Genomic DNA, 14339 nt, shown 5'->3' with positions numbered 1-14339 from the left:
AATATAACTTGCTGAACCATTTGAAAGTAAGTATCTGCTTTCGGAGTTTGTCCCCAGACGTTAGTTTCTTACTCTGACTTAATTTGTATCTAGTATAAATCCTCGGTTTTTTTCCTCCGTGAAAAAGAAGTAAATAAAATGAAAGACGAGTTCTTACAAATTCACACTAAGATCAAATCATGAACTATATTCTGTGTTTCGTAGGACATTCAACAGGGGATAAGTTCCTCACAAGAAGAAAAGACGACATCTGACTCTAAGGACAAAGTAACAACTGCAGCTGAAATCAGTGTGGATCGAATATTCACGGATGAAGATTTTAAGCGGATCACAGCAGCGCAAATCCGAAAGCAAGTGCAAACCACCAGAAAAGGGAGCGCAAAGAAAAGAAAGGCTCCTTGCGATGAAGAGGAAGAAGAGGAGGGAAAAGACAAAAGGAGGCGAGTTTTGTTTCTATATTTCAACCATTTAATTTATTTTCATGCTGTTGGTTTAGTTACCAGTTTTGATCTATGTTGTTGCTTTCGTTTTCCTCAGTATACTGTTACTGTCAAAGATTTTATGGTCGCGAAATTCAAAAGTTGGACTTGGGTGTTGTTGAATTTTATCTTACCTCATAAAATTTTGATGGCACAGATGTTGAGTTGGTAATGATAGTCTGTGCTGCTTGAGTGAAGAAGTAAAGGAACTGTAGTTAAGAGAGCTAGAAAGACAGCAATGGAAAGCTTACTATATCATTGTATATCAATCACTTATTCTGTAGAACCCTGAGGTTCAATGCCGCATTCACAAAAGCTCTCCATTGATACTTCTCCGTAACTAATTGTGTCCAGTTTCTATCGTCACATATCATTCAAGTATAAGTAATCTGATGGTCTAGGCTGTTCCAAGTGCCATGAAATAGAGGCTAGACTTGCTTTAAATTGTTTCAGTAGTAAATATAGTGAGCTGCCTGATGATTTAATTATGTATCATTGGGTTCTATGGATAGGAAAACCATAAAAGTGAATTATACTTAATGTATCTATGTTGTGTGGAGTTAGAAATCAAATGATGAAGCGTAGATTTTGAATCCAAAAAATCAGTTTTTTTCTTTCTTTCTTGTAAAGATAATTGTTTCAATGTTACAGCAAACATTGTTCATACGTAAGTATTCTTTTTCTCTTGCGTAACGTACACTAAACAAGCCAAAACATTGTGACCACCTACTTAATAAGTAGTATAGAGCTCCTTCGTGGCTAAGCGGTTCCTGGCGGGAGCTCATGTGGTTCGGATTCCACGTTAATCAGTAGGTCCACGACTCATGTAGCCTCGCTGCTGAACGGGACGTTAAACTCAAAATCAACTCAACTCAATTAATAAGTAGTATGTCCATCTTTGCCTCGCAGGACAGCAGCAATGCAGTTTGGCATGAAAGAGACGAGGCCTTGGTAGGTGGCTGGAGGCATGGCGCACTATATCTGCTTATTCAAGTCACTTAGTTTCTATAAATGCCGCGGAGCTCGGATCTGACGTGCAGTGACATCCCAAAAGTGTTCAATTGGGTTAGATCGGGTGCGTCTGGCGGTCATTGCAGCAACTGAAATTCACCACTGTGCTCCTGAAACCATTGCAGCATGACGTTAGCCTTGTAACAAGGGATATTATCCTGCTGAAAGATGTTATTCCTAACTGGAAATAAGCGTACATGAATTGGTGTACGTGATCAGTAATAATCTGCCGATAGCTAGGAGCGATCATGGTAGCCTCCACACGCATTACGGGTCCCGTGTATGACCATGTAAAGGTTTCCCAAATCATAATGAAGCCACCATTGGCCTGTTCTGGTTCTATTGCGCGCTTCTCAAGCAACTATTTCCCTAGAGGACGACGCATTCTGACCAAGCTATCGGTGTGTTGAAGGCAGTATCGTGACGTATGGTGAACTATATGCTCAGAGACACTTGTGGTTTGTCCACTATTAAAATGTGCTGTTAATTGTGCCACAGTTTGAGCCCTAGTCTGTTGTATCAACTTCGACACCTTACGTCGTCTGACAACTTTAGTGAGATGTGGTTACTCCATACCTTGACGTTTTACCATCTTTTCCCCAACTGTGGAAGACATTAATCACAGCACTTCATGAACACTTAACAAGTCGTGCTGTTTTCGAGATGCCCGTTGTTTCCAGTCGTCTGGCATCACAATCTCCACTCTACGCACAAACACCATACTAGCTGGTCGACTGAAATTCCCGTCGCCCTCTGGCGGTCGATTCTACTGTGCCCCATGACTCTTAAGTCAGTCTAACGACTTCGTTGAAAACGGACCGAGTGTCACAATGATTTGGCTGGTGAGCGTACAATGTGAGTACATATATATTTTTGATAGATGAAACTTCATTTTAAAATGGATTTTCAATCTCGTATGTCACATGAAGAGCTGTCTTAATTAAACTGAAACCGCACTCTGTGTTTATTTTTATTGTGTTACGCATTTATTTAATAACCATCAGTTATCGCATTTTCTCGTCTTTCAATGGTAGATTTATAAAGAAATAAGTAAGAAAGAAAAGAAGTTAATGGCGTTGAATGAATAGAAATTACTTATAGAAGGAGCAGCTATGGACACTAACATACATTTGTATAATGGAGGAAATAATCGATTTTCTTTTCCACTATATTTTTCAGAGATGCGAATTTAATGAAATTACAGCTGCATTTTCAATATATTTTAACTACGATGACAACGAAGTGATATAAAAAAAATTTTTACAAAGTCCGACCAACTTCTTTTAAATGCAACTTTAATTACATTATTTCAAAATTGGTATTTTAGAGAACTGAATATGTGTATTTGGATCGTGATTTTTAAACCATTTTGAATTTAAGGAATTTGTAAATATTCTGACAAGAGTCCTAACGCTAAGTTGACAATTGTCGTATAATTCATTATTATTATTATTATTATTATTATTATTATTATTATTATTATTATTATTGTAGCGTATTGTATCAGATTATACAGGGTGTTAAAAAATTTAACAATATTTTTGGGAATTGATTCTTCACATCAAAATAAGAAAAAAGAAAAAATAGTTCATATGAACCCGTGGTCGGAAGTGCAGAGTTTCGTATTTATAGGGTACCGAAAACATGGAAAAAATGAACTTTAAAGGTCCATAGTTCCACCACAATAGGACCGATCGTAGTCGGGTCAAGACATCACTAAGAAACTGGTATGTGAACTATCCAAATATCCATCTTTCAGAACCTTCGGTACTTGCACAATTATTTTTAGAGAGGCTGTTCGGGAGTACTTGATCACTCTCCACCTACCTTTCTAAACATTGTGCAAGTACTGGAGCATTCTTAAACATGGATATTCGGATAGTTCACGTACCAGGTTCTTCAGTGATGTCTTGACCCGACTACGATAAGGGGGGCGCGGTGGTTCAGTGTTAGAGCGTTCAGCTCCGGTGCTTGGGGTCCCTGGTTCGATCCCAACTCGCACCGTGTGGACTTTGTGGTGGACAAACACCGTGCTCGTGGGTTTTCTCGGAGTTCTCCCGTTTCCTCCCACTTTCTTCATTTTACCATTTCATTCATTATTTCATCATCACCGTCTCCTTTAGCCTAACCGGCATAACTGTGGGACGTAAAACTTAAAGATTTTATTTCATTTCCGAGTACGATAGGTCCCGTAGTAGTGGAGCTATGAACTTTTAAAGTTCACTTATTTCACGTTTTCGACACCCCGTAACTCCGAAACTATCCACTTTTGAGCACAGGTGCATATAAACTTTTTTTCTTACTTTTATGTGAGTAATCTGTTCCCAAAATATTGGGACCCATTTTTGTAACACCCTGTATATTGATATCCTACAATTCTTGTGTTTTTTTGTTATGGGCTGTTCGCAGCACCCAAAATAAAGGTATTATTATTATTTATTTATTTATTTGTTGCAGTGACGAATTGGTGTCGTTAGCAGATATTGAGAACATCTATAAGAAACGCCGTCATGATAAACAAGAAAGGATTGCGAGTATTATGGTACGCATTGTCTTCTTACTTGTTCTGTTATGATTGTTATTTCAGATTGAACTCAGTGAATATAAAAATGTATTATAATGAAATAAATTCAGAATATTTTTGACATGAATGTATGTGACGATTTTGACGTATATTTTTGAATATATTTGGTCTAGGAATTAATTCGTGCGGTTGGTACGCACACATTGAAGCTGTAGTACAAACACAAAATACATAAATACCTTAAGAAAAATATTGTCCATCGCTAGCCACCACTTTCGCCCATCTGTCAGGCAATGTACGGATTCCGTGGCGAAAGAAGTCCTCATCCTTGGAAGCGATCCAGTCAGAGACCCATGTTTCGATATCTTCTGAAGAAGTAAACCGCTGTCCAATCAAATCGTTGTTCATGCAATCGAACAAGTAGTAGTCCGAAGGAGCAACGTCTGGTGAATACGGCGGGTGGGGTAAAACTTCCCATCCGACATTTTCTAAATAGGTTTTGACCGGTTTTGCGACATGTGGGCGAGCGTTATCATGTTGAACAATAAGTTTATCATGTCTGTTCTCCCATTCTGGTCGTGTTCTGGCCAGAGCTTGCTTCAAACGCATTAATTGTCGTCGATAACGTTCTCCATTCATAGTTTCACCCGGTTGCAGCAGCTCATAGTACACCACACCTTTCATATCCCACCATATGCACAGCATAACCTTTGCACAGTGAATATCTCGTTTTGGTTGTGATGGACCTGGTTCACCTGGTTTCACCCAGGCCTTTTTTCGTTTAGGGTTCTCGTAATGGATCCACTTCTCATCACCCGTAATAATTCGATGCAGAAACCCCTTTCTGCTCTGTCGTTGAAGCAGCAATTCGCAAATGGTTTTTCGTCTTTCAACGTCTCTGTCTTTCAATTCATGTGGAACCCAATGTGACATCTTTTGAATCATTCCCATGGCTTTCAAGCGTTTGGAGACTGTTGTTTGATCAACGCCTAATGCTGCTGCAAGTTGTTCCTACGTTTGACACGAATCCTGCTCGAGCAATGCTGTCAATTCTTCGTCTTGAAATTTTTTTGGCTGTCCAGCTCGCTCTTGGTCTGCCAAGCCGAAATCACCACTTCTAAACCGTGCAAACCACTTCTGACACGTTCGCTCAGCTAGAGCATGGTCACCATACACTTCCACCAAAATGCGATGACTTTCAGTCGCACTTTTCTGCATGTTAAAGTAATGCAGCAGGACACCCCGCAAAAACACTTTATCAGGCACAAATTGCGCCATGTTCAATTAACTACAAACTGGTGTTGTTGACGCTTTAATCCACTGCCCTATACTAAGAACGATACGCGATGACAGGGGTTTGCAACACATGTGTGGATACACGGAACTGTGGGACGCTCCGTTCGTTGCGCCATCTCTTGTCCACCCGCACGAATTAATTCCTAGACCAAATAAATTTTTTGTGTATTTTAATATTTGGTTCAGCCTTTTTCTGAAGCAAATCATCACAAGCAATGATTCACTTTTATAATTCAAATTTGCTAATGTCTTTTTCACTTGTTATTGTGTTTTATTCTGTGATTTAGCCAGTTATCTTTTTTAATGTTTTGTATTCCACATGAACAACATACGTATAAACTGTGAGGAAACTCTGAACATTATCAGCTTCAGTTCTTGTATTTTTGTATTTCTATTGGCTGAACAGTATCAGAAGCTGCCCTTTGTGCCTTCTTCGTGTTTGGTTTCACAAGTGCGATTTCGCACCCAAGCTTACTTGGAGTTCTGTGATCAAGCTATCTGGAGCCCGTTTACCATGTAATTGTACTTTCCACTTCACACTCACACAACACTTATTGCTTTACACTTTTATTTTTTATAACAACTTTTTGCACCGAACTATTGTTGTTTCTAGTTAACCCTTTCTCTGCGGAATTAAATTTTCGGATGGTTTCTGGAAAAGGGGCAATTAAGCAGTCAAAAAATGAAATTTTCATATTTCCGTGAAATATGGGTTGTCCCTTATCTTCTGACACATCTGAATAAGAATTTAGCAAAAACGCAGCTATGTGGCTGTCGCCGATTGTTTTACTGTTTTTGGTATTGTTTCCTGCTGTACTTAGCTAGCACACCACAACAGAATAACACAAAGCTTTCGTATTCATTCGTGCTTAACTGCAAAGTTCCAAGAAATCCCCGCCAGTTGGCAGCAAAATGCAACGCATTATCACTACCATATATTGCATATACGATGAGCGACTGAAATCGACTATCGCAGCGAATTATAAACAAAAGCAGACGTTGTAGACTAAAGTCTATTTCCGCAGCGAAAGAGTTAATATTAACCAGAAACTAAAATATTCCATATATATTATTGACGGATGTGTCTTTAACACTTCCAGTTGGAAAAGCCTTAGGAAGTGTTTCTCTTCTCTGCAGAAAAATAAAATGGTGAAAGTGAAAAGAATACATAAGCCGCAGTATTAAAGAAATTTTGCTGTATATGAGAAGGAATACTCAGTGTTTCACATTAGAAAATCAAAATTTTATACACTACAATCTAAGTGGGTGCTTCCACACTCACCAAAAGACGTCTCTTTATGTGTGTATTTTGCCAATTTCGAAGTTACTTGAACGCGAGACAAACGATACCTTGGTTGGACGTGTGGAGTCGTTAGTAGTCTGTGATGTATAACGAGAAACCCGTTCATTTCAGGAATGTGGTAACTGCTCTAGAAAGGGAGGACTCATCGTACAGACACTTGGTCTGGAAAACAGCATATGTAACTCTTCTGAGGTTACATATGCAATACGGTGGGCCAAAGAAACTTTTTCTTGTATTTCAATTAAGCATAGTGCAAAAGAAGGTGCCATTGGTCGTATTGTTACACAAGAAATTTGAGATGTGTAGGATAACTTGTTGGTTTACCAAAAATGCTTTGAAATTTCGCTAAAACGCTCGTTTTTGAAATTTTGTAATAGTAGTATCTTTTATATTTTTTTTTTTAGATGCATGTACATGTATATTCATATATATATTCATGTAATGTTGCAAATACATAAATAGGCTCTGATAAAGTATTATTAACGGGCTATGTGCCTTCTAAATTAACTAATGTTTTATAGTTGTAGCTGAGTTTTATAGTTTTATAAATAGAACAAAAGTTGTAATTTTTTTTCGATTTCCTTGTTCTGTTGGTTTCGTTGTAAGTGTTGAATTCATAATTTATATATTTTTTCCTTTTTCCTCCCTTTCGTAGAAAGGACGAGAGGACCGCGAGAAGTTTGGTTTTAAAGACAGACGCCAGAACCCTCACTCCAGCAAAACCAACACCGAGAAGAGGAAGACGAAGAATTTCATGATGATCAGGCATAAAGCCAGGAGTAAAATCAAACGATCATTTAAAGAGAAACAGGTAAATGAAAAATAGACTTTTCGTATATTTTGAATAAATATCAAAGCAAGTAAGAGGTAAAAATAGCGAGTCACTTCCTCTTTGTTACCATAACGGTAAATAGATTTTGCTTAAAAATAAACAGCTTTGATAAAAAAGAAGGAAGAAGAAAAAAAAGACTCCGTATAAGTTTGCTCTCTAAAAATAAGTGAATTACACAGTAATTAATACGAGGGGAAGCTTGAAAGTTCTTATTCTCACCATGGTAGAGATGAGGTAGGGATCTGCAGTTTGGTCCACGGACGCTTCCTTCCCTATACATTCACCTCGTAGTGCCTTACATTATTTTTCACATGTATGGAACACTCTGTTAATACCATTTGCATAAAGATCTGCGGAGGTGGAGGCAAAGGCGGTTTTAACCACATTAACAACCTCCTGATCATCCTCAGAACGCGTACCTCGCAAATTTGTCTATGTGTAAGAAGTCCTGAGTAAGTGACTGACTGACTGATCAACGCACGGGCAAACCCTTAAGGTGGAAACTTGAAATTTGGACAGTACGTAGGATTTGTGATGTAAAGCTTCAGCAAGGAAGGATTTTGAGAAGTTCGACAAGAAAAGGGGAAATAGGAGTGGAAATGATTACATTAAAATGTCCATATTTCGGAATCGCTTAAGGTTAGTCAAGAAATTTGCTAAGAATAGTTCTTGTTCAAAATGATAAAAAACGTATCTCACCATTTTTTGATGTTTGACCCACAAAGAAGAAAAGGAGAAAAAAATAAATAAAAAGAAGCGGAGATTATAATCATTATAATAATATATCCATGTTTTGGAATCTCTTAAGGAGAAACACCTGGGCCCTTGACAAACATTATCCGTAGGCCTGGCGAAGTTTTGCAAAAGTTTCTATTGCAGTGTCCAAATCTGAAGCAAAATCTGGTCGCATACCGTTGCTCGGTATTCGTGTGGCTAACGCACGAGCAAAACTTGCTTCACTGAAATAATCGCTACGGACAACCAATGTTACGCTACACTGATGTTGTATCATATGCTCAATCACTTCGCCTCCAATTCCCACGTCACCAGTGTTGCCGGTTCATGCGCAGTGTTGCCGGTTCGTGTGCAGTGTTGCCAGTCTCATTACTTTATTTACACATCTTGTATACTGTGAAGTGCATATTCTAAGGGAGTTCAATTATTTTCAGTAAACTTATTCTCCTCGTGCGAAGAACTAGGATTCCAACTAGTGTATCTTTATACTTGGGAAGATGAAGTAATCAGACGGATACTTCTTTGCTTTGATAGCATCTTATAACTTTTCCAGTAAGTTCCCGTGACTGTAGTCCCTTTTTGTAAGTAATCTAGACGGCACTTTTATAGTCCGAAAACACAGACAACATTACCTTACAGGATGAATTCTACATTTTAGCCTTTCTGGGGTGGAAGAAGAGTTGTGTTTCCATGTTTTATTCCGTTTTTTTTCTTTTTTCGTTTGTTTGTTTCAGGATCAAATAAATAAACCTAGCATTCAGTCATAGTCACTAATCTGTTTACAAAAGCATCCTCGTCTTTGGGTCTAGGTCCGAAATGCTTTGTGCACATCGCACACGTTAATATTTCAGGAAAACTGTCAACAACTGAGAAATCCACCTTTCTGCCTCTTTTTTCATATGCAGAATGTCATGTAAAATGTGTGAACGGGATCTCCTTATCCAAACAATTAATTATCATATGTCTGTCTTGAAGCAGATCAGCACTGCTTTTGCCATTACGCTTTGGTCTATAGTGTTGAAGCGCGACCTTCTTTTCGATCATCCTGTAGACTTGGGCAACCACATTTGAATTCTCTCTTCCAGCGTTTCACTTCGTCACAAGGTGGACATTCAGGATACACAGCTGTCATGTTTTCATATATCGTTTGTACCAATTTTCCTTGACGGTGAAGAAACTTAAACACCTCAATATTCAATTTTGTCTAACATGCTACCGCCGTCTAGTTTTCTGGCTGTAACATCACGACCTGTAAAGACACGAATTGACACACATGTTAGGGAAATATCAATATATGATTATGCACAATTTTACATTACTAGTATATCTCTATCATGACGAGGCTAGGAACTTTCTGATCTCTCCTAGTATATGCTATTATCATTCATCACTGGAAGAATAAATAAAGTTCTTTACACCAGTGGCAGCCGAATTGACGTTTAATGAACATAAAATCTACCAAAATCCAATCACATGAAAAGATGGAATATTGCCGTTGATTCATCTCGAATAAATACATAAAAAATCATGAATAGGCTCTGCCGGAAACATCAGCATTGAGTTATTGACATAGCAGACTACATTTCACTATTCGACCCACACTTGATTAGTAAAACTTATATTACAAACTTATGTAGTACGTACTCCAACCTTTAAAGCTTTTCTGTAATATGAAACTAATTTACTTTAAGGTTGCGTGTTCTATTCCTCTTCGGAATCAAATTTTTCCCTTCCTTTATTTCATTCTCTGGGACTACTGCGAACTACTGGGCAAATGTGATTTCAAATAGCAAGCACGTGTGAAATTTTCTGCACCAATATTTCTCTCATTCTTAAAATACCCTACCAGGTATCTTTCCCTTGCTGATGCTTTGAATTCTTGGTATCTAATCACCGACGTGTTTAATTATACTTACTGATATTGGTAGGTACTTGGAGACAACGTCGGTTATAGATTCATAACTTACATTCTATCCATTATCTTCGAATGTATTATTTCTTAATTTCATTTAATTCCTATATTTCAATTATTCTGTGAAGAAAATTTGATATTAGACATGATCCAAAAATTTGGTTGATAACTTTTTTCAAGAAACTGCAAGGTACTGTTATTTTATGTTATTTTGAAAAAAAGTATAATATAATCTCATTCTTTATTAAAAATATCCTTATCCAACTTAGTTTAGGTCCTTCAATAGTTCTTATGAAAAACGATTCATAGACCAGTCTTGCAATATATGACAACGATAATTTTTCTTTTCTTGGTGTATGTTTTGAATCTTGTAAATACTTAGATAGGACAGAAACAGCTGTTTACTTTTTCTTGAGGTACCTTAAATATTATTTTAGTCATACGTATGTGTGTACGGAGACATTTACATGCAACTTCGTAAATTCCTGAATAATATACTTTCCCAGTAACATAATAACTTTTAAAATCTTTGAAATATTTTTCTAGGCTTCTGGAATATTTAAAAGCTACTAAAAATGATTTTCTTCTTTCCCTTTTTTTTCTAACTTTTTAATTTGTTGGACAATCTAGGCAAAAATGGAAAAGGAAACCCATTTGTTAATTTAGACCGCATTTCATTTGTCGATCTTCTCTTTATTGGAAATCGAGAGTCCTTTGTACTCCATTTGTTTCAATATTAATGGAGTGCCCATTTCTTTTGCCCCAGTATATCCTGTTTCGAAGTTATCTGTCTATATTTTCCTGTTTGAATACTAATTTGTAAATTTTGATGAATAAGTTGATCCAGACGTTTGCTTTAACTCGTAATGGATAAGTCTATCTTTTAAATGTATATAAAAATTACTCTCATTAGGTTTTCTGTAGACGTACATGTGTGAAATTATTTGATCGAAAAGTTATTATTCTAAGAAATGTACAGTCCTCAGCAAAAAGACCTGCAACATGAGCATGTAAGTTCATTGTGAAACAACGAAGTCCTTTGCTCCAAAATAAGTGTGCAGAGGAGGACGTCGTGGTTTCTCCTGGCGTGATTCCTACCACGTAGACGTTATGTTGATTCCCTGCGCTGTTAGGCATAGTTTCACAATAAACTTATATGCTCATGTTGCAGGTTTTTTGCTGCGGACTGTACACGATTATTGTTTTCAAGTTCTATATTGAATTTTATTTTCGGATAAATTTTATGATGTTGCTCGATTGAATTATTTAAATGTTCTCCCTTCCTGTAAACGAATAAGATGACATCTGAAATGTTGATATATTTGCTGTAAATGTTGATATTTTTACAATAGTTAATATATTTGCTAATAATGGTGACAATTGCTACCCGTTGGCAAACTTTGTTTTTTGTAGTAATTTTTAGACAGAGAATAGTTTGTTTGTTTTAATTTTCAGACACAAAATAGTTTGTTTGTAGTACTTTTCAGACACAAAATAGTTTGTACCTGAAGTAATTTTCAGGCACAAAATTGTTTTTAGTAATTTTCAGACACAAAATTGTTTGTAAACAAAGGTCAAGTTTATTTTTTTATTTTTAAATTTTTCAGAGTGATTAAATTTATTTTCTTGTAACCAAAATTACGTACATTGTACTTCTAAGCTCAAAGCAATAGATCTAAACGTATCAGTCATATCTATAAAGAACAATTTAAGCTTCTCGGAGTTTACTAAGGAATTTTTGTCAACTTTCAATTCAGACCTATTTTTTACTGTAAAGAGATAGTTTCTCAACTACGTAAACTCATACTTACACAAGAAATGTTCGATATAAGTAATATTTGTGAACATATTAAATTTCCAAATTGTATTTTGAGATTCTAGTGAGTGAGTTGTGGATTACCGGTACTGCTAATTTGGCAACGCTGCACTTGTCTGTACGAAACTGTTTTCATAGACTGTACGAAACACGCTGGAATACGCTGTGCCCGCGAAATCTACGTAAGTTTCGACTTACTCAAAGAGATCTTGAGCGATCTATTTACGCAGGACTGTCTGTATTTTAACATGTTTATATCTTTTGAAATATGCTAGGTCAACTGTGTAGCTATTTGGTGTGGGAGAAGATTTTATATACACAGAGGCGGATCCAAGGGGGGGGGGGGCTATAGCTCCCCCTTGACGCTCAGGTATGCACTGGATAAAATGGGCTTCAATCCTGCTGTACACTGGAGAAGGCGGCATACTATGGTTTAGCCCCTCCCTTGATCATATCCTGAATCCGCCACCATATATATATATTATTGATCTTAAAGAAATAGATAGTTTATAAAGTTTCGGTAATGCATAAATTATTGGTAAACATAGAGCATCAATATGAACATTTTTAGCTAAGACTATCTGTGAGCCAGGTAATATTCCTTTTCTCCCTTTAAGTGTAACGTCATACATCTAGTACCCATGCCCGGGTTACGCAAAGGCTTGTGATAAATTTTAGGACACTCTAAAGAAAATGAATGATCAAAAGACATATGAAAGAAGGAAGGGTGGGGAAAACTATGTATTTATTTCCATGTCGGACAATTCATCATGCAACTTTACAGATACGCAGAAAGATACCTACCCTCCGACAGATAGTGGACTTTACGTATGACCTCTGGAAGCGAATTTGAGTTCACTTGTGCGTAATCCGCACAATTTGAGTTCACTTGTAGTAATTTTTTTGTAAAAATGTTTGTGAAGAACCATATTATTATTATAGGTAAGGGATTGGTTAAAAGAGCAGCAGAACACACAATCTTAAGATAAAATAGTTTGTTTTATTTGTGTACATGTCATGTAAAACATAATGAGTAATGTTTCCTAGAATAATTGAGATAACAATAACTGTAATAATCCTTTATTATTTCAGATTGCTTTGCGAAATCATCTGCTGAAGCTGAAGAGAATGAAGTAATGATATCCAATAAAATCGAAAGAAGAAAAATTTGCTTCTTTGTATATAATGTTTGTTTTACAAAAATGACTTGTAAGTTATTTGAAACAATTTATGATCATTAAAAAAAAAATCATATTTTTGTTACTTTTTGTGTTATTTTATTTTTCATTACCATATAAGAGATTTTGTGTGCCCATTGGCCTTTTGTTTATTTGTTTCATAATTTTTGTACCTAATTTTGTAGTCATATGAAATAGTATTTAATAGAATAATCAATGTTTGTAACATGATGTTCGTTGTTGAACACGTCAGCTCGAAAGCGTATAATGTCATCATTTATTTGAAACTTCTTTCTGAGCGGAACAACTTGACCACAGTTACTTTTTACTAAATATTAAACAATTAACATACAAAATTGTTCTTGGGATTCTAAAATATAGAATCTCTATATATAATCTAACCTTAAGTTACTCTGGCAAATGTTAATACTATCCGGCGTTTTTGGTGGTCTCTGCGAACGTGGAACAAACAATATATCATTGCAAGTTATGCCATATATCATTGCGTTAAGTTTGGAAATTTATAATACTTTATTTCCTCGTTCATATCTGAATTTGTTTTTTTTTTTTTTTCTTTCTTTTAAAGTTTTGTATTAGAAGTATGTACTGTACAGTACACACGAGGTCTGTCTAGAAAGAAATTAAACTTTTAAAAAAATAAAATGAACGAAGCTGTCCTTGACTTTCTGCTTGACAACGCCGCGTTCTGGAATTCTTTCCAAACGTTTTAGCAGTAATTGGATCATCCTGCCTTGTGTCATTGTGAGACTGCGAGTGTTGGAATGAAGATGTGTTCCATAATTTAAGGCGATTCTGTGGTGTTACAAAAATGAAGAAAGTGGAAGAACAGCTGTGTCCATCAAATTACGCAATACATTTTCAGAAACTTTAAAAATGTTGTAAGAAGTGTACGGAGAGGAATGTATGATCCGAGTCCAGTGTTACGAGTGGATTCAGTTTTTCCAAGTAGAAAGAACACATTATTGAGAATGTGAACGATATTGGACTCGAGGATCACCGATTAATAATGAACGATATTGCAGAGGTTCTAGGGATTTCAGGTGAACATGCATTTGAGATTTCGATCAAACTGTGTATGGATAAACTACCTGCAAAATGAGTGCCGTTACTGTTTATAATTGACTAAAAATGAATCAGAATGCAGATATCACGGGGACCTTAACACGTCGAAAGAAGCATTTAACTGTTTTTTTGCGTTGGTTCGTAACCACCTATGAAATATGGGTACATTA

General features: G+C 36.4%; 1 protein-coding gene across 3 annotated transcripts in view; it reads left to right on the top strand.

Annotated features, from left to right (window-relative positions):
• Mys45A (SDA1 domain containing protein Mys45A) overlaps positions 1 to 13171 on the top strand; it is an 85689-nt gene extending 72518 nt beyond the window's left edge. For all 3 annotated transcript variants that reach the window (XM_081752761.1, XM_081752759.1, XM_081752760.1), the window contains 4 exons: positions 205 to 440; positions 3948 to 4032; positions 7269 to 7424; positions 13001 to 13171. In XM_081752761.1, the coding sequence (XP_081608887.1) occupies positions 205 to 440; positions 3948 to 4032; positions 7269 to 7424; positions 13001 to 13045 (522 nt within the window). In that variant the 3' untranslated portion in view covers positions 13046 to 13171. The remainder of the gene's footprint in view (positions 1 to 204; positions 441 to 3947; positions 4033 to 7268; positions 7425 to 13000) is intronic.
• The last annotated feature ends 1168 nt before the right edge of the window (positions 13172 to 14339 follow it).

This window comes from Thermobia domestica, chromosome 3 (genome assembly GCF_964235325.1).
Source record: "Thermobia domestica chromosome 3, izTheDome1.hap1.1, whole genome shotgun sequence".
Lineage (NCBI taxonomy): Eukaryota > Metazoa > Arthropoda > Insecta > Zygentoma > Lepismatidae > Thermobia > Thermobia domestica.
Note: the sequence above shows the minus strand (reverse complement) of the source record. Positions and strands in the feature narration are given on the sequence as shown.